General features: G+C 52.1%; 1 protein-coding gene across 1 annotated transcript; it reads left to right on the forward strand.

Moving 5' to 3' along the window:
* Positions 1 to 2,615: 2,615 nt before the first annotated feature.
* On the forward strand, positions 2,616 to 18,233 carry RNF43 (ring finger protein 43). Its single transcript, XM_012764567.3, has 8 exons — positions 2,616 to 3,019; positions 9,204 to 9,278; positions 9,388 to 9,519; positions 10,177 to 10,281; positions 12,427 to 12,588; positions 13,503 to 13,605; positions 14,548 to 15,903; positions 18,092 to 18,233. The coding sequence occupies exons 2-8, from the start codon at positions 9,210 to 9,212 to the stop codon at positions 18,133 to 18,135; spliced, it is 1,971 nt and encodes a 656-aa protein (XP_012620021.2). The 5' UTR covers positions 2,616 to 3,019; positions 9,204 to 9,209; the 3' UTR covers positions 18,136 to 18,233.
* Positions 18,234 to 18,981: the final 748 nt, after the last annotated feature.

Here is an 18,981-nt window from a genome sequence, read left to right on the forward strand (position 1 = left end):
AAAAAAAAAATCAAATGTAACTTGTTCTTTATTTTTTTATTTTTTTTATTTTTATTTTTTACTTATCCTACTTCTTGTGTCTTCTGATCTCTGCCACTTACTAGCTGTGTAATCTTGGGCATGGTACTCTACCTTTTAGTGCCTTAGTTTCTTCATCTTTAAAATAGGGACAATAATAGTTTCCACCTCCTAGTGCTGTTATGAGGATGAAAAGAGTTAATACACAAAAGTGCTTAGAACAATCACTGGCCCACAGTATTTACTCAATAAATATAAACTGTTATCATCCTCAGTAGCATGGACAGTGGACAGTTGACTCTGTGTCTATTTGGAGTTCCGTGGTTCCAGAGGATGGAGTCAGAGCTGAGTTCTGTGTGACCTTTACTTCTCTGAGCCTCCAGCCTCTCTTCTCTAAATGGGTGTGATGACACCCACCTCATACCGAGATGGCATCTAAGGCCCTGGCAGGCAGGAAGCGTCACTAATGGTTAATTCCCTCCCATTCCTTCTTCCGTAGTTGTTCATTCAGAACAGGCCAGTCTGGTGACCTGACACCAGCTGTTTTTTCCTTCCACTTGTCCCTGGTATCCTGCAATACAGCGCTGTGAAGGCCTGGGGGCAGAGCCCTGGCTAAATATTTGCAAATCCTTCTGTGTGGCCAGTCCTCTCCAGATTGACTTTCCCTTCTCCCGGTTGGCCCTGTGGTCAGCGAGAGGTGCTGTGGAGTCGTCATGAGAAAGCCAGACGGTGGCAGGTGTGGAAGAACAAGCAAGGCCGCAGACCTCTGTGGCTGTCCTTTGCTCTTCCGGAGGGAAGGTCTCTCGGTTTTTGCTCTGTCGGAGCAGCTGACTTCTGACTCCTCACAACACCAGACTGTCCTCTGCAGTCGGCAGAGGAGTTCTTCTCAAATGCTGCATGGCCTGACTCTTGCTGGTCTTTCCAGCCTTGTCTGTCTTCCTTTTCACGCCGGGCCTGGCTGCCTGCGGTCCATCCCCACTGCGTGCCGCGCCTCTGCGTGTCCACGCCTCAGCACAGTTGCTTCCTGTGCCAGGAATATACCTATCCGCCCGCAATCCTTTTTATTGGTCCACGAGGTGAGCACGTGTCTATTCAGCCTCTAAGGAAGCTCTCAAGTCACGTCTTATGAAAACATCTCTGCCCTCCCGTGTGGGATTGTTGGTCCCCTCTCCTTGTGCCCTCTCACAGGCCCAAGAACAAACTGGCATCCTACCATCACAGTACAATGCGTTTGCATGCTTGTCTTCTGTCTTCGGAGCCACTTTAAGGCAACGAGCCTCTCTTGTTTGTCGTTACTTCCTCAGTGCATTGTACAGCGTCAGGCACCAAGGGGGCCTTTATTGTTGGCAGAATGAAGAAATGAATGGGCGTGTGGTTGGATGCATGGTCAGACCAATGGAGCTTGTTGAGATAGGGGCCACGGCTTCACTGAAGTGAGAACAGTTCCAACCTCACACCCCAGCCGTTCTCTGGGTACAGGGATGCATAAGCTTTCTCCCACACTAAACCTTGATCACCACCAGACTGGTCGTCCTTAAATTCTGGGAGCAAGAATGGCACTGCCTCCCATCTCAACACCCTCTGCCCAGAGATTTTAATTCACAAGGATACAATTCAAAGATGGGTAGTATGTATTTATTGAGAACCTACTATGTTCAGGGGACTGCAGGGATACATTGAAAAGAAATAGCCTAAAATTGTTTTCAGAAAATGATTGTGCTTTTAAATCCATCATTGACCTTATTATCCTCATAAACATCTTTGTAAGTTCAAGATTCCCATAGATTCCTTTGTTGTTGGCTCTCCCTGGAAGTCTCCCCGGCTTCAACAGCAGCGGGGAGAGGGAAGCGTGGGCAGCTCTCTAGTAGGAAACCCCTTTCTTGCCAGCATATGCTGGGTTTCCACCATACAGGAGTCCCTGCCCCATAGGACTGTCCGGAACCAAGTAAGTCAGACTTGTTCTCGTAGCGCTGTGACAGTATCAGATTCACATGGGTATTCCCATCCTGCATGAAAATATAGTTACAGTCGGGCAGTCTCTCATCCCTTTGATGAGGGGGGTCCTCAGATTTCTTCCCCCACACATCGGCCCCCTCCCTTTTAGTTGTTGCTCAGCGGCAGCTGAACAGAGGCACAGGGCCTTGGACTGGCCCTGCCACACCCTCAGAGCAGATGGCTGAGCAGCTTCATTCTAGGGACAGGATGAGTTCCTAGGAATTGTGCTGTTCAAAGCTTAAGTCTCAGCAAAGCCCAACCCCAAGATAGTCTCTTCTCCTCGTCAGCACCCTGCTAGATCCCAGGATTGGCTCAGGGCAGAGCGGCCAGGCAGTGCCAGCGAAAGCAGCTGTGCCTCGTGCGGGGCTGAATTGGCGAGGCGGCCGCTGCCTGGTGCATCCCGAGGGGGCAGGAGGCACCAGCTGCACCCAGCACTGCCTCTGGGGAGCGAGGAAGAAGACAAGGTCCTGACAGCACTGATGCAGACACACGTGGGGGCTGGGGAACAGGTAGAAGGATCAGGAAGCGAGAGAGGCTGGGGCCGTGAGAGGAGCCTTCTGCATCTGTCTGGACAGTTTAGAAAAGTAGGGCTTGGGGTTGTTAAAGCTGCCCTGCAGCAAGCTCTGCATTCGGGCCTGTCTGAGACACCATCCCTCATATATGCCCCCACCTACCTTTCTCCTTGGCCCTGGCACGCCTGGAATGCCAACTAATGCTTACTAGCTTACTGTGAGGCAATCCAGTAATAAGGCTCACTCTTTCACAGCACCGGAGACCTGCCTGGTCCCTGCCCGGAACAATGCAGAAGAGCTGGGCTCTCCCAGCCTGCTCCGTCTGCTCCCCGGAGCCTCCCTAACCTGAGTCTGTCTGTCTCTCTCTGCAGTCCCACCCTCTGTACCTGTGCAATGCCAGTGATGACGACAATCTGGAGCCTGGATTCATCAGCATCGTCAAGCTGGAGAGTCCCCGACGGGCCCCCCGCCCCTGCCTGTCACTGGCCAGCAAGGTAGATTCACACTCGACCCTGCACACGCCCTGAACTTCACCCAGCTCTGGGCTGTGTGAGGCCCCTGGGCGCTCCTGAGAGTGAAGGGCCTGATTCCCTCAGGGTTTTAACCCATGGCGGGTCTGAAGAGCTGGAAGTGCATCCTCTGTCCTGCTCCCAGCCAGCACCAGCAGGACTCTGGAACCTTCCTCCAGGCATGGGCCCCCTCCCCCTCACTTGGGAGTTCTGAGCCCCTTCCCCTGCCCAGCAGTAGAGGAAAGGGGTCCACTGAAGCATTTTTCCATCTTCAGAAACACTTCCTGAGTACCGTGCAAAACAGCAGAAAGAGAAGCCATTGCCCCTACCTGTAAAAAGTTCACGCTTTTCCTCTGAGGTTGCAGACGGGCTGTGTTCAGCCCTCATACAATTTACACTTTTCAAAATGTCAATTTGAACGTGGTGGTGGTTGCCACATTAAAAAAATTCAAATGTTTAAAAATCCAGATAAAAATCCGGATTTTCAACTTCTCTGCATGAAAGAAAGCGCAGAAGCCCTGGCAGCACTTGCCCGGTGTTTCTGTGGCCGACTGAGCGGGGCTGGGCTGGGGCCGCCCTCTCTTTTGCTGCGTTCCCCTCCCAGCCTGCTGCCTCCCAGCCCTGTGAGCCTCTGCGTGGGTGACCTCTGCTTTCACTGCCAGTGACAGTGACTGTTTCCTGTGTGCTTGCTGTGTGCCAGGTACTCATGGGACAGAGTCTTCACATGATTATTATATTTACTGTCCATAATCAAGAAAGGTAGACATTGTTCCTTATTTGACATATGATGATCAGAAAACTTAAGTAACTTGTTAGGATGACATGATTAGGAAGGGGGAGAGCTGAGATTTGAACCCAGCCCTGTCTGTTTCTCAAACCTAGGCTTTTCATCTCTCCGTTGCCTCCCATGCTAGTTGTGAAAACTGAACGCATGTATAGCGTGTGGCTAGAGTGTGTGTGGCTCAGATCGGTGTGCTCCCAGAGGTGGGAAGTGAGGACAGTGACAGCCCCAACCTCCGTGCCAGCTCACTGTACTCAGGCCCGGATCCCTGTGGATCCCCTGGTCCTCCTGAGAGCCTCAAGGAAACAGCAGGATTCTTACTCATCCAGGGGGGCCGGGCCTGGCCATGCCGATGCAGGAGGAGGCCCCAGGGGCAGGACACACTCGGGGGAGCTGGAGAGAGTGGTGTCTCCACAAGGCTGTGAGGGGCCCGAATGATGGCAGCATCCCGTTAGGCTGAAGCCGCCTTGCTTCTGGATATTTCATTTCCCTTGCTTAACAAAATATGTGCAAATGTCATTCATTTATTCATTTGGTAAACAAGCTCTCAGTGCCTGTTCTGCATTAGGTAGTGTGTGTGTGTGTGGGGGGGAGAGATGGTAGAAGAAGGGTTCAGAGAAACTCTGCTGTTCTTTTTCTTCTCTTTACCTCTTATAGAAGCATACCTATTACTCTGGACATTTTCCAGAAAAGTGTAAACAAACTCACAGAAATATCTAAAATTCCGCCTCCCAGAGTTTCTGCTGTTCTTTTAAAGCAATGTATGGTCTCCCACACCCGTGAGCACTCGGCAAGCTGTGGGGCTGCATCCCCACGGGAGCTCTTCCCCCTGCCCTCAGGAGCCCACAGCCCCGCAAGACACAGGAGCCGTGTACACAGACACTGTGCGATGAGCACCATGTGGCCTGTGCCCTTTGAGGTACTTAATCCGGTTGGGACTTTGTTTCTGTCACCATAAAATGGGACTTTTACTTCCTACCCCCATGATTACTGTGAGGATGAAAATAACCTATGCAAGTGCCAAACGGTACCTGAGCTAAAACAAACACAGGAGCAAAAACCGCTAAGGGTTTAGGAGAAATGCCTTGGCGCTTGCCCTGTGATCGCAGCCCTCCTTCCTCCCCTGCGCTGGCTGGCCTCCCCCAGCCTGGCTTGTCCCCGTCCCTCTGTGGGGATTGCTGAGCCCTGGGCTGGCTCCCAGGGGCTTCCACCTGGTCAGGTCCAAGGCTTCCCTAAGGTCCCATCCTTTGACCAGCCACGAAGCTCCTACCTGCGATCCCCTGGCTCAAAGGACGGCCGTGAGGATGGCAATGCGGGTCTTTGAGCCACCGCCAATATTCTAGAAGTCCCGCAGGCTTAACCAAAGTTCTTGGTTTTCCTTTTGGTTGTCATTCTATCAGTTCAGTGTGTTAATGTAAGCTATAGGGGAATGAATCATATGTAATAAATGTAGCTAGTTTGGTAGAACATATTTTTTTAAAAATATATAGTTCATGGAAGGCCATGGGAGGTGTAAGGAAAAGATGGGGTCTCAGGTGGGGAAAAGTCTGGAGACAGCCGGCTCCGTGCAGCTCTGCTGTGGCCTTTCCCATTGGTGTCAGTGGTGCCGTCAGCGCTGAGGGAGCTGAATCCGAATTCTGTGACTTCTGGTCATCTCTCAAGCCAGATGGCCCTGGGGTTCGAAGCCTGGCTTCTCCATGGCCCCTCAGTGTGACCCGGGCATTTGAGCTCACCTCTCCGGGCCTGTGTCCTCTTCTGTAAAAGGAGAATAGTAATAGGACTTATGAGTAGTTACGGGGATTTAATGAGGCAGTACAGATGGAAGCCCTCAGTCCCGTGCCTAGCACGCGGTAACCGCTCAATGCATGATTGCAATGACCATGACTGTCATCATCATTGGCATCCTCATTCTGTGTTTCATGGCCAACAAGGTTGGGGTATTTTTTTCTTCCATTGGTTATATCTCTTGTTCCTCTCTGAAACCCTCACCATAATTCTGGATTCTTCCATTGTTGTCACCAGTCCCACAACCTCCTCTGCCCCTCCCCCATCCAGTCACCCAGATTGGTTTCTGTTTCTTTATTAGCAGCTCCACAGGTGTCCTGTGATAAGCCAGGCCCTTATCACCTCATGCCTGGACTAGCACAGGGGCCTTTTGCCTGGTGGAAGGAGCTAGATCTGAGACAAGCAGATGGCTGCCAGCCTTGCCTCTCTCACGTGGAGACCACTACCTGGTGGTTAGAGCAGGCACCCTGGAGGCTGAAGTCCTAGGTGGGAATCCTGCCTCTACTGCTTGCGACCCTGGGCAAATTATTCAGGCTTTCTGAGCCACGGTTTCCTCCCCTCAAGAGTGGGGCTTGACTGTCTTGTAGAGTTGTGAGGAGTAAATGAAATCATAAATGCAAAGCGCATAGTAATGATTGATATAATAGTAACTAATACTTAAGGAACACTTACTATATGCCAGGGACTATTATAATACATTACGTGGATTAATTTATGTAGTCCTCACAACAACCCTATGCAGTGGGTCCTATTGTTATCCCATTTTTACAGAAAGGAAAACTGAGGCACAGACTATTTAAGTAACTTGCCCAAAGTCTCACAGCTAATAGTTATGAGCGGAGCCAGGATTCAAACCTAGGCCATCTAGGCAGAGTGGATTTCAGTACAGGTTATATCCCTTCTCCCTCCTTCCTCCCTCCCACCAGGGGATACCTCTGCCCACTGAAGATTTGTGTCAGACTTAGTGTGTGTTGGTGGAGGGGACAGTGAAGGGACGGCATTCTGAAGTAAAAAAAGCTTTGGAAACTACTGTCTGTTCCATTCATTTGTGCTCTAGGCTGTTGTTACCAGCATTATAATTTTATGTATGTGCCTTGTCTCCACAACTAGATTCTGAGCTGTTTTGGAGGACCTGGCCTTCCTTGGCTCGGTGCCCTGGGCACAGTAGGTGCTCAGTTGTTGATGAGCAGGAAATATACAGAGACTGTGGTCAGCAGAGGAAAATCTAAGGCCCAAAGAAGTGCAGCCGTTGACCAGTGAGCCCAGCGAGTAAGAGACAGAATCTCAGCTCACTCTCACCACTCTCTGTAATGGCTCCTGCTAGTAGGGGCCACAGGCAGCCGAGCTTGCTGTCCCTAAGGCTGGCTGACTCTGAAGCTTCCAGAAAGATCTCTGGCTTGTCTTTCTAAAGTCCAGTCTTCCTGTCCTGATGGCCTGCCCACACTCTCCCTGTCCTTCACATTCCAGTCTGGAAACAACTTTTTTGTTCTTTCTGCCTCCCACTTTCTTGGGTGCAGGTGGACAGGAGGCATGAGTAGCCCCAGATTGGGCTTCCGTCTGTCCCCACATCTTGCTTTTTATTCCTAGAACTCTGGATGCAGGAACCCACTGCCTGAAAGTCCTGTTTGTTTTCTCGTTGGCCAACTCTCTGGGCTCTTTGATCACTTTTACAACTTTGTAATTATGGGCTGTAATGGGCCTGGGTGTTTGAATGTCATAGTAATTGCTTTCCACTGTTCCTACCCCAATCCTTCAAAGCAAGAGGGGTGGGGAAGTAGAAAATCTCCTAAGAAGGAAGCCTTTGTCCTCCCTTATACTCTCCCAGGTGGGCCCAGGCTCTTCTTCTGGGGATGGGAAACCTGTGGCCTGGAAATCCGAATTCTGTGACTACTGGGTGACCTCTCCTACCCCTTGGCCAAGTCCCTGGAATGTGAGATTACCAGTAGGATTTCCCTACCAGGAATTCCTTTTCCCCTGGTACTTTTCCCATACCCTCACTTGGAGGGCTCTGAAGATTGGAGAGCTTCTACCTGCCTGGAATAGGCTAGGTGGGGTGGACTTCCTGGGCAGAAGTGGGTGAGGGAAGATGGAAACTATGACCTCTCCGTTTCTTCAGCAATTCCATTCTTGAGTCCTGTGAATTTCTGGTCAATTAGGTAAACCTTGTCCTAGGCCCAGCTTAGGTGCAGGTACAGGGCCCAGCCCAGCTTCTGGAGGAAGAAGGGAAGAAAGAGTAAAGCTACCCTCCTGACCAAAGTGAGGCCCTCCTCCAGCTCCCCTGCCTGTAGGCGGTGGGTTCTGAGGGGCCCCTGGGCCCTGCCACTGCCTGGGGAGTGGGATCAGGGAGCTGGGAGCTAGAAGCTGCTCCCAGCCTGCCTGGCAGGAGACTTGCCCCAACAGGCTCTCCCTGGGAAGACAAGCAGAGATCAAAGTGCGAGAGTGTGAGTAAGTCCCAGCACTGGCTCCTCTTGCTGCCACCACCACTTTCAGAGGGGTTAACTCCTTCACTGCCTGCAAGCAGACCCCAGAGTCTCAGCAGGGGTGCTAGGGGTGTGAGGTGGCAGCCTGCTCTGGGGAGGAAGGCTGGAGAGTGCCTGTGCTGGGCAGGGAGACCCACCACCAAGGCCAGGAGCAGCCCCCTCAGTGTCTGTTGGTTGTTTGCCGTTGTGCCTGCACCCCACCCTCAGCTCTTATCTCCCTCTCCTGCCCCCACACACATACCCCCTAGATCCCTGCCTTCTGTCCTCTTTCTTGCTCTGCTATCTGCTCTGCCTGGTTGGCTCGATTCTGCTTCCCAGGCCTGCTGGTGGAGCCCTGGGTGAACACGCATGAGCACAGATGCACAGTTGTGTCTTCGTGGGAACAGCCCCTCAGGATCCTCCCCACTCAAGTCTCTAATGCCACCCTAGGGAAGAGGACGAAGGGGTAAAGCGCTGGAGAGAGACTTCTCTATGTCCTTGAACAGGAGCCAGAGAAAGGGTTGGCAACCTGGAGTGTGGCAGAGAGAGAGCCCACAAGATGGGCTGGGGCTGGGGCTTTGCCATGGGGGCCTTGGGTGAGAGCAGGGTCCAGGCTCTTGGAACTTTGCCCAAGCTGGGAGATGTCTTGCAGGCTCCTCTTGTGAGGCAGGGCTGGGCCTAGAAATCCAGCTCCATTGTGAAGGAGCTCTCTACTTCTCCGCTCTCCCCTCTTCATCTCTTTTGTCCCCCCCGGGGGTGCTGATCACTCCCTACTCTTTGTTCTCAAGCCTCTTAGTGAAGGCAGAGGACTGAACCCTGGCAGCAGGGGCTGTGTCTTATTTGTCCTTAGCCATAGAGCCAGGTCCACCACCTGGCACCCAGTAAACCATTGCTAAGGGTTTGTTTCATTGCAAAACGAAGGACTGAATGTTATTCTTTGAAGGCAGTGGGGCCTTGGTGAGCTCAGGGGGCAGGACAGGGAACCCTAGACCCCCTGACACCTTATCACATATATATATCTGAGTATATAGAGGTGCAGTGTACAAAATCCTCGAAGGGGATGGATGTGTGAGGGGCTAAGACTGGCCCTGAGCGGGCTGCGTCCTTCTCTGACCCCAGCTGAAACTCTGCTGCGTGTCCGCAGGCGCGGATGGCGGGCGAGCGAGGAGCCAGTGCTGTCCTCTTCGACATCACTGAGGATCGTGCTGCCGCTGAGCAGGTACCCAGGGCCATCTGAGTGTTGGAGGAGGGGGCTAGACGGAGGGAAGATGGAGTTTTCAGGGGAGGGAGAAGTCACAGAAGGCCTGTGGGCACGTTCCCTCCCGCAGCTGCAGCAGCCCCTGGGGCTGACCTGGCCAGTGGTGCTGATCTGGGGTAATGACGCTGAGAAGCTGATGGAGTTTGTGTACAAGAACCGAAAGGCGCACGTGAGGATTGAGCTGAAGGAGCCCCCAGCCTGGGTAAGCACATTAGACCTCCAGACCCTGCCCCGGCACCTGAGTTCACACCCACTTTGTCCCATGGCGACTCCCATCAAAAGCCCTTAGACTTCTGGAGCCGAAAGAAACCCTTACAACCCTCCAGTCCAACTTCTCCCACCAGCTGTGTGGCTCTGGGCAAGTTTCTCCTCCTCTCTCAGCCTCCTCTGCAGAATGAACAGATGGAGCCAGATGAGTTCTGAAGTTGTTTTTGCACTGTGGTTTCATGGCATGGAAGGGCAGAGACATTCCAGGAATGAAACCCTGACCCCTGACCCCTGACCCCCGCCCCCTGCTTGGTGCTTCTCCACTGGCTAGGAACTTCGCCCAGTTGCTCACTAGCAGGTAGCTCCCACCTGGCAGGGGGATCCCTTTCTCTTTTTCCCCAGCACATGGGTTTTCAGATAGTGCTTCTCACAGCTGACACGTGGAGGATCCCTTCCTGCAAGTGACCTTGGGCAGAGAGGGCCCCCTCACCCCACTCCCATGTTCTTCCCCACCTCATCCCTTCAGGTAGACGTTTCCAAGGGAACCTCCAGCTGTCTGTGTGTGTCTCCTGGGCTCCTGTGTTTCCTCCCAAGTAGGCCCAGCCAGCTCCTTCCAGAAGTATGACTCTTTCCCCCCTGCTTACTCCCCCAGCCGGATTATGACGTGTGGATCCTCCTGACGGTGGTGGGCACCATCTTCGTGGTCATCCTGGCCTCGGTGCTGCGCATCCGGTGCCGCTCCTGCCACAGCAGGCCGGTGAGCGTGCGGGCTCTCTCGGCGGGTGGACGTGTGTGTATGTGTGTGTGTGTGTGTGTGTGTGTGTGTGTGTGTGTGCGCGCATGCGCATGCATGCATGTAAGCGGGAGGGTGCAGGGCAGGAATAAGAAAATGAGGAAGGCAGGCGTTCCTTTATGCCCGTGACGCGGTTTACATCTGAATACCCCAGCGTCTGTTTGTGTTGATTTCCAGCAGCCTCTCCCCACGTTGCTCATTCATTCATTCAGGGAATATACCGAGTTCCCACTGTGTCAGGCACTGTTGCAGGTGTAAGGGTAGTGAACAAAGACAACAAAAAACGTCTGCCCTCAAGGAGCTTTCATTCTAGTGAGAAGAGACAGAGACAGACGATAAACAAAATAAATAAGTGAAATATATAATATTTTAGATGGTGGTATGTACTGCAGAGAAAAAGGTGCAAAAGGTTCTGGGCATGGTGGCTCATGCTTGTAATCCCAGGACTTTGGGAGGCTGAGGCAGGAAGATCGCTTGACCCTAGGAATTTGAGACCAGTCTGGGCAACATAGCAAGACCCCACCTATCAAAAATTTTAAAAATTATTTAGGTGTGGTGGCATGTACCTATAGTCCTAGCTACTCAGTAGGCTGATGCAGAAGGATCACTTGAGCCCAGAAATTTGACGCTATAGTGATCTATGATTGTGCCACTGCACTCCAGCCTGGGCAACAGAGTGAGATCCTGTCTCAAAAAAAAAAAAAAAAAAATTGCAAAGGGGAGAGGGAATGCAAGGGAACAGGGCTAATTTTTAAAAGCAAGTCCAGGCCGGGCACGGTGGCTCACGCCTGTAATCCTAGCTCTTGGGAGGCTGAGGCGGGCGGATTGCTCGAGGTCAGGAGTTCAAAACCAGCCTGAGCAAGAGCGAGACCCCGTCTCTACTATAAATAGAAAGAAATTAATTGGCCAACTGATATATATATAAAAAATTAGCCGGGCATGGTGGCGCATGCCTGTAGTCCCAGCTACTCGGGAGGCTGAGGCAGAAGGATCACTCGAGCCCAGGAGTTTGAGGTTGCTGTGAGCTAGGCTGACGCCACGGCACTCACTCTAGCCTGGGCAACAAAGCAAGACTCTGTCTCAAAAAAAATAAAATAAAATAAAATAAAATAAAATAAAATAAAATAAATAAAATAAAATAAAATAAAAGCAAGTCCAGGGAATGCTGCATGGAAAAGATGACATTACAGCAAAGACCTTAAGGGGGAGGGGGTAGTATGCACAGATTTATGGGTAGAAAGTGATCAAAACAGAACAGTAGGTACAAAGGCCCTGAGGCAGAAGTATGCCTGCCACATCTGAGGAACAGTGGGAAGGCTTTATGACTGAAATAGAGTAAGAAAGACGGTAGAGTAGGAGGTGGGGGCCCAGTTGGACTGTTCAGGCACTTTGTTTTTTATCCTGGGTCAAATGGGAGCCATTGGAGTATTTTGAGAGAAGGGTCGCCATGACCTGACTTACATTTTGACATGATCTCTCTTGCTGCTGTAATGAGAATAGATGGCAGGGAAGCGAGGTTGGAAACAGAAACCAGATAAGAGGCTATTACAGGTATCTGGGTGACAGTAAGGGTAGCTTGGGTCAGGGAGGTAGCAGTGAAAATGGTGAGAAATAGATTCTGGGTATATTTTGAAGGTAAAGCCAATAGCTTTACTAATGGATTGACTGTGGGGTGTGAAAACAGAAGAGTCAAGGATGGCACCAAGATTTATGGCCTGAGCAATTAAAAGAGGAGAATTGCCATTAGCTGAAATGAGGAAGACTGGTGGGGGGGACAGGCGCGTGCTTGGGAGCAGGTTAGTAGGATCATGAGTTTGGTTGGGGACATGTTAAGTTTGATGTGCCTATTAGATGTCCAAGTTGAGATGTCAAGCAGAAGTTGGACAAAAAGTTTCTGTCGTGGGTTATCAGAGAAGAAAGCTAATGGTATGAGCAGGTGGGCTTGGCCTGCTTGGCAGAACCATGTATCAGCTCCAAGGAGACAAACTCCCAGGGGTGGTCAATTGGCTGTGTGACCTAACTGAGCGATAAGGAACTGAGTCCAGACTGGGGTTCAGGGGTGAAGGAAGAGGGGCCCTTCTCCATTTTGAGCACCGCTCCTCTGCCCAGGATCCCCTGCAGCAGCGAACAGCCTGGGCCATCAGCCAGCTGGCCACCAGGAGGTACCAGGCCAGCTGCAGGAGGGCCCAGGTGGACTGGCCAGACTCAGGTAGCAGCTGCAGCTCCGCCCCCGTGTGTGCCATCTGCCTGGAGGAGTTCTCTGAGGGGCAGGTAAGGCCGGCCTGTGCTTCACCTCTGTGACCAGACAAGGGAGGGAGATTGAAGCTGGGTGGGGGTGGGCAGGCTTAGGGCTGGTATGGGAGCCCTGGCTACATCCGTGTCCTGTGTGTCCTGCATGGGGCCAGGGTAGGGGATCGCCCTAGGTTTGGTCACTTTCCTGGCCTGTCAGTGAAAGAGCACTATTGTTGGTTGAGAGTGTACCATGTGCCAGGCTGCAGTGGTGCTTTAGAGGCACCATCTCATTTTAGCCCCAGAGCAGTAAAGGGTAGATTAGTTTTTTATGCTCATTTTACAGCAGAAAGCTATCTATTAAGAAACTTGGCCAGGTGCGGTGGCTCATGCCTATAATCCTAGCATTCTGGGAGGCCGAGGCGGGCGGATTGCTCGAGGTCAGGAGTTCAAAACCAGTCTGAGCAAGAGCGAGACCCCCATCTCTACTAAAAATAGAAAGAAATTACCTGGACAACTAAAAATATATAGAAAAAAAAATTAGCCAGGCATGGTGGTGCATGCCTGTAGTCCCAGCTCCTTGGGAGGCTGAGGCAGAAGGATCACTTGAGCCCAGGAATTTGAGGTTGCTGTGAGCTAGGTTGACATCACGGCACTCTAGCCCGGGCAACAGAGTGAGACTCTGTCTCAAAAAGAAAGGAAGGAAGGAAGGGAGAGAGGGAGGGAGAGAAGGAGGGAGGGAGATAGAAGAAAGAAGAAAAAAAGAAAGAAATTTGTCAAAGGTCATGCAGCTAAGTGCAAAATCCAGCTTTGCTACCAAAGCTTATACCTTTTCTATTCTACTGTGAGGTCATCTGCCAAGTAGGTGATACCAAGAAGGAGAGGCCAGAAGGAATCAGGGGAGTGTCCTGGTTCCTGGCCACTCGGTGGCTACAGAAACCCCCTTTTTTCTCCAGGAACTACGAGTCATTTCCTGCCTCCATGAGTTCCATCGTACCTGCGTGGACCCCTGGCTACATCAGCACCGGACTTGCCCCCTCTGCATGTTCAACATCGTAGGTAGGAGGTGGGGCAAGGACTCCCCTGTGTGCAGGCGGACTGGTCTAGAATGTGGCTTCCCTCTGGGAAAGGGAAAGAGAAAGCAGAACTGCCGTGATAGTAATTTAAGCTGTGCACTGCTTAAGAGTGCCTCGCCTGAGTGAGAGGGCTGCTCACGGTGTAGACACCTTTATTATTTTAAAAATTATCTTGTGGCCGGGTACACTGGTTCACATCTGTAATCCTAGCACTCTGGGAGGCTGAGGTGGGAGGATCACTTGAGGTCAGGAGTTCAAGACTAGCCTGAGCAAGAGCAAGATCCTGTCTCTACAAAACAGGAAAATTAGCTGGGCAGGGTAGTACATACCTATAGTCCTAGCTACTTGGGAGGCTGAGGAAGGAGGATCACAGGAGTTTGCAGTTGCAGTGAGTGGTGATGACACCACTGCACTCTAGCCAGGGCAACAGAGTGAAACTTTGTCTCAAACAACAACAGCAAAAATAAATAAATAAATAACTTTGTGACAGCTCTGTTGATTCTAAATTTGGGTGACTTGTATATTTATTATTCTAATTTTCTGGCAATAAAGTATCCCATTCTAACAAAATCAGTATATTGTGATAGTTTTCTAAGAGGTGATAGTGAAATAAATATCTTGAGGAAAGAGAACATTTTTCTAATTCACCCAAAGGTGCCATGTGGGCGAGCAGTGGCCCTGGGTCAAAGGGCCCCAAATGGCTGGTGGGAGGAGCAGGGATTGACATGTACAGTGGGACTCTCGGGGCAGACAGCCTGACTAAGGGAGTCCCTGGGCACAGGCAGATGAGGATGTCCTTGGTCCCCCAAACTCTGAGCTCACAACTACACAGAGCCAAAAAGGTTAGCCACAGCCACACACTTCTGAATGCATTTTCCATAGGTGTGTGGGCTCAAACACCTGTGCTCTCTGTTCTTTTTTCCAGAAGGAGATTCATTTTCTCAGTCCCTGGGACCCTCTCGATCTTACCAAGAACCAGGCCGGAGACTGCACCTCATTCGCCAGCATCCCGGCCATGCCCACTACCACCTTCCTGCTGCCTACCTGTTGGGCCCTTCCCGGAATGTAGTGGCTCGGCCCCCACGACCTGGTCCCTACCTACCATCCCAGGAGCCAGGTGTGGGCACTCGGCACCACCGCCTCCCGAGAGCTGCGCATCCCCGGGCCCCAGGCGAGCAGCAGCGCCTGGCGATGGCCCAGCACCCCTATGCACAGGGCTGGGGGCCGAGTCGCCTCCGCTGCACCTCCCAGCACCCAGCGGCTTGCCCAGGGCCCCTGCGCCGGGCCAGACCTCACGACAGCAGTGGATCTGGAGAAAGCTATTGCACGGAACGCAGTGGATACCTGGCAGACGGGCCAGCCAGTGACTCCAGCTCAGGGCCCTGTCATGGCTCTTCCAGTGACTCAGTGGTCAACTGCACAGACATCAGCCTGCAGGGCATCCACGGCAGCAGCTCCACTTTCCGCAGCTCCCTGAGCAGTGACTTTGACCCCCTGGTGTACTGCAGTCCTGAAGGGGATCCCCAGGGGGAGGAGGTGCAGCCTAGCGTAACCTCTCGGCCCCGTTCCTTGGACTCAGTGGTGCCCACGGGGGAAACTGAGGTTTCCAGCCATGTCCACTACCACCGCCACCGGCACCACCACTACAAAAAGCGGTTCCAGTGGCATGGCAGGAAGCCTGGCCCAGAAACTGGGGTCCTGCAGTCCAGGTCTGCTGTTCTTCGGACACAGCCCCAGCCAGAGCCACCGTCTCCTGATCCGCAAGTCATCAGATCCGGCCCAGCAGCCCCTTCGGGGCAGCTCCCCAACCCACAGAGGCCCAGGGCCCTCCCTGAGCCTGCCCCTGGCCCTGCTGAAGCCTCCAGCCCCTGCTCCAGTCCCAGCCGTCTCTTCAACTTACAGAAGTCCAGCCTCTCTACCCGACACCCGCAGAGGAAACGACGGGGCGGTCTCTCAGAGCCCACCCCAGCCTCTCAGCCCCAGGACTTGACTGTGCACCCAGCTTGCCAGATTTTTCCCCATTATAGCCCCAGCCTGGCATATTCCTGGTCCCCAGAGGCCCACCCATTGATCTTCGGACCTCCAGGCCTGGACAGGAGGCTGCTTCCAGAAACTCCAGGCCCCTGTTACTCAAATTCACAGCCAGTGTGGCTGTGTCTGACTCCACGCAGGCCCCTGGGACCACACCCGCCTGGGGAGGGGCCTTCTGAATGGAGTTCTGACAACACAGCGGGCAGTCCATGCCCTTACCCACACTGCCAGGTGCCGCCAGCCCAGCCTGGTAAGTGTTCCGGGGAAGCAGGTATGGTGGGGAGGGGAGGCTGGAGCTGGATATTGCAGGAAAGTGAAGTCAGCCAACAAGGGGTTGCCGGAAGCTGAGAAGGATACAGCAGAGGTGACATTCAAAATACTGAACCACCAGCACAGCATAGCATATTGGCGGGAGCACTGGAACCCCCTGGCTTTGCCAGGTGCCACCCCTTTAGTTGGCAGATCATAGGGAGGTCCTAGGGGAGCTGCTAGTGTGGCTGAGGCATCAGAAAGGCACTTGGGGTCGTTTGGGGCTGCAGCTCCCACATTGTAATAACGGCACAGCTCTTCCAATGCTCACAGCTCAGTATTAGCCCCTGACACAAAGAAGGCCAGGAAGTGTTCCCTGGGGAAAGCATGCTCTTATAAGAGAAATAATTACAGATAGCCATGTGACTAGGCCATATGAAAAGAGCTACGTGAGTGATGAGAAACATACAGAAACCACAGGTGGTTTCTAGGAGCTCTGTGGGTCTTAGCTTTTCTGCTCTTCCCTTGTGGTAAAAGAACAAGTAGGACATTCCTTCCAAACACTTTTATTAATAAGACCAACCTCATTTTCTTGGGGACTCAGTGTATCCCTGTATTATAACCAATGGAGATAATGTAAATTCTTAGCTTTAACTTGGTATTTATTTGCCCAATTACTCCTCTTCCCCTCGCAGGGACTCTACCTCCCACCCTGCCCCATCTGCTTCCATTGTGTGGACAGCACAGCTCTTTGTCTACCGCCATAGCTGGGAGGACCCCTTCCACCCCAAGAGGGGACCCAAAAGTTCTGAAATATAAGACCTCACAGCCCAGGAATCCTACAGGCAGGACTTGAGAGCTGCTATCATTCATTCATTCATTTCTTCATTCATTTCCCTCCTCCCTCCCTGCTTTTTTCTTTCTGACTGTATGCTTGCTTTGTGCTAGGTTCCAGGCTAGGCTCTGAGGACATGGAACTTGCCAACCAGGAGACCCTTGTCCATCCCTGTTACAGTACAGCAGACCATTGCTTTCATAGAGCCATGTGACGTGAGCCTTGGCCATGTGCTTGATGATTCTGTTTGGACCCTGTCGTGTGTATTTTCCGTGCTGCCCGTACCAGACACTACCTCCCTGTTCTCCCAAACTCAGAACTAGTGTCACAGCCTGTTTTCCTTGCTGCTTACCCCTGGTCAGGGTCACGTTCTGTTAACTATATCACTGCTAGCTGTATCACATCCCCCTCAAGTCCAGAACTGACAGCCCCGACAGAGCCCTCAGCTCTCCCTTCCCTTTTACGGGCCCTGGAGGCTGGGTGCCGCCCAGCTGGCGTGGTGGCCCAGGGAGTCATGCAGCACAGCTGCCCTGCTCTCCTACCTTCCATACTGCTGCCAGGGCTTTCTGCCTTACAGTAAACTGTCTAGAAATCTCCAAATGTTCTGTTTTGTCCACAAAAAGAACTGTAACCTGCTTTGGCCTTCAAGGCTTCAGCACCAGCCAGACTCCATTTTCTACTCATTTTCCTCCCCCGCCTTATTTTCCGCTCTTTCCCTTCCCTTCCCCTGCCCCATGCTTTAGCCACACTGGGTAAATACTTCTTGTCGTTCCTGAACCCCAGAATATCCGCCTGCTTTCCCTATTCCCATAAATCCAATTATCACCTATTCCGGCAGGGCCAGCTCATTTATTTCCCACTTCTGGGAAGCCTTTCCTGACTGCTGCACTTGGACATGGTCCCTCCCCTTCCTTGCTGCATCTCTTATGACCTCTGTCCTGTCCTGCTGCCATCACAGCCATTTGCATGCACACCTTCTCTCCTATGAGCTTATCAGGTCCCGGCTTGTTCTTTTGTTCTTCTATTTGGCACATGGTAGCAGGCCAAATTCACAATGAATGCTTAATAAATATTTATTGGGTGAATGAATGAATAGTAAGTATTAGTAACACACTGGTGCTCTATATGTTTCTCTTTCTCTAGGTTTGTTTTTCTCTCCCTTGTGTCCAACTGGGGGCCCTCTCAGCTTTCAATCTAATCATCCTTTCCAGATACATTCCCTGCTCCTCCCTGTCTGTGGTCCCATCCCAGCCACACTCTCCCGCAGGTGGGAGAAGCAGGTGCTTGAGGTGCTTGACCTCCCGCAGGTGCTTGACCCTCAGTGATCTCTTTCCTCTCCTCTCTCTAAATACAGGCTCAGAGGAGGAGCTCGAGGAGCTGTGTGAACAAGCTGTGTGAGATGCTCAAGCCAAGCTCCAACCAAGAGTGTGCTCTGGATGACTTTGGGCCCTACCTGGCACAGAGTCCTGCTCCTGGGAGAAGAAAGGACCTTGGCAAACACCTGTCTTTTTGCCACACTTTCTGGAAGCACTGGAAGAGGAGCAGTGATGGTGGGGAGCAGGAGGTGCTGTTTCCTGCTCCCAGCTCTAGACCTTGTCTGCAGAACACATCTGCAGTGCAACAAGTCTGTATCCAGCCAGGCAACCAGCTACTGCCTGTGTGCACGTGTAGGCTGGATCCCTTGAAGGCTGAGTTTTTTGAGGGCAGAAAGCTTTTTATGGGGAACTGGGTATTACAGAGGTGCTGCTCTTTCCCCCAGCCCTACTAGGTCTCCCTTGCACCAGACCTCATGTTGATACCAGCCAATGGGTTCAGCGGAATGAATGATCCCTTAACACCTCCTTCCTTAGCTGAGCTCTGCACACCAGCTTTGGCCCCTCCACGGTAAAGCTGCTACATCAGGGGCAGCTCAGCTTTATCATTTTCCTTCTTTGCCAAAAGGACCAGGAGCATAGGTGAGCCCTGAGCCCTAAATAGAGGGATCTTTGAAGCTTTTTCAGGCAGTACCTTCCCTGGTGCATAATGGAGGATGTTTCCCCCTTCTTGTCTTTAAATGGTTCTTAAATTTCAGAGCCACTATATTAAGTCAGAGTGGAGGCTCTGGGAAGCCAAGGTGTGGAGTTCTATCCCCGAGGTGGATCTAGCACCTTGAAGAACCTAGGATGAAGCCACTGATCTTCAAACTCGCTTGTGACTCCAGCAGCCCCAGTTCCTCTGGAGGTTCAGAGTGAGAATAGTGGGTAA

The sequence above is a fragment of the Microcebus murinus genome, chromosome 18 (assembly GCF_040939455.1).
Source record: "Microcebus murinus isolate Inina chromosome 18, M.murinus_Inina_mat1.0, whole genome shotgun sequence".
Classification (NCBI taxonomy): domain Eukaryota; kingdom Metazoa; phylum Chordata; class Mammalia; order Primates; family Cheirogaleidae; genus Microcebus; species Microcebus murinus.

Excerpts from the sequence above, each read along its gene's own strand:
- RNF43 (XM_012764567.3), top strand. The coding sequence starts at position 9,210 with ATGGCGGGCGAGCGAGGAGCCAGTGCTGTCCTCTTCGACATCACTGAG. Across the intron at positions 9,520-10,176 it reads TGAAGGAGCCCCCAGCCTGG|CCGGATTATGACGTGTGGAT; the intron begins GTAAGCACATTA and ends TTACTCCCCCAG. Across the intron at positions 15,904-18,091 it reads GGTGCCGCCAGCCCAGCCTG|GCTCAGAGGAGGAGCTCGAG; the intron begins GTAAGTGTTCCG and ends CTCTAAATACAG.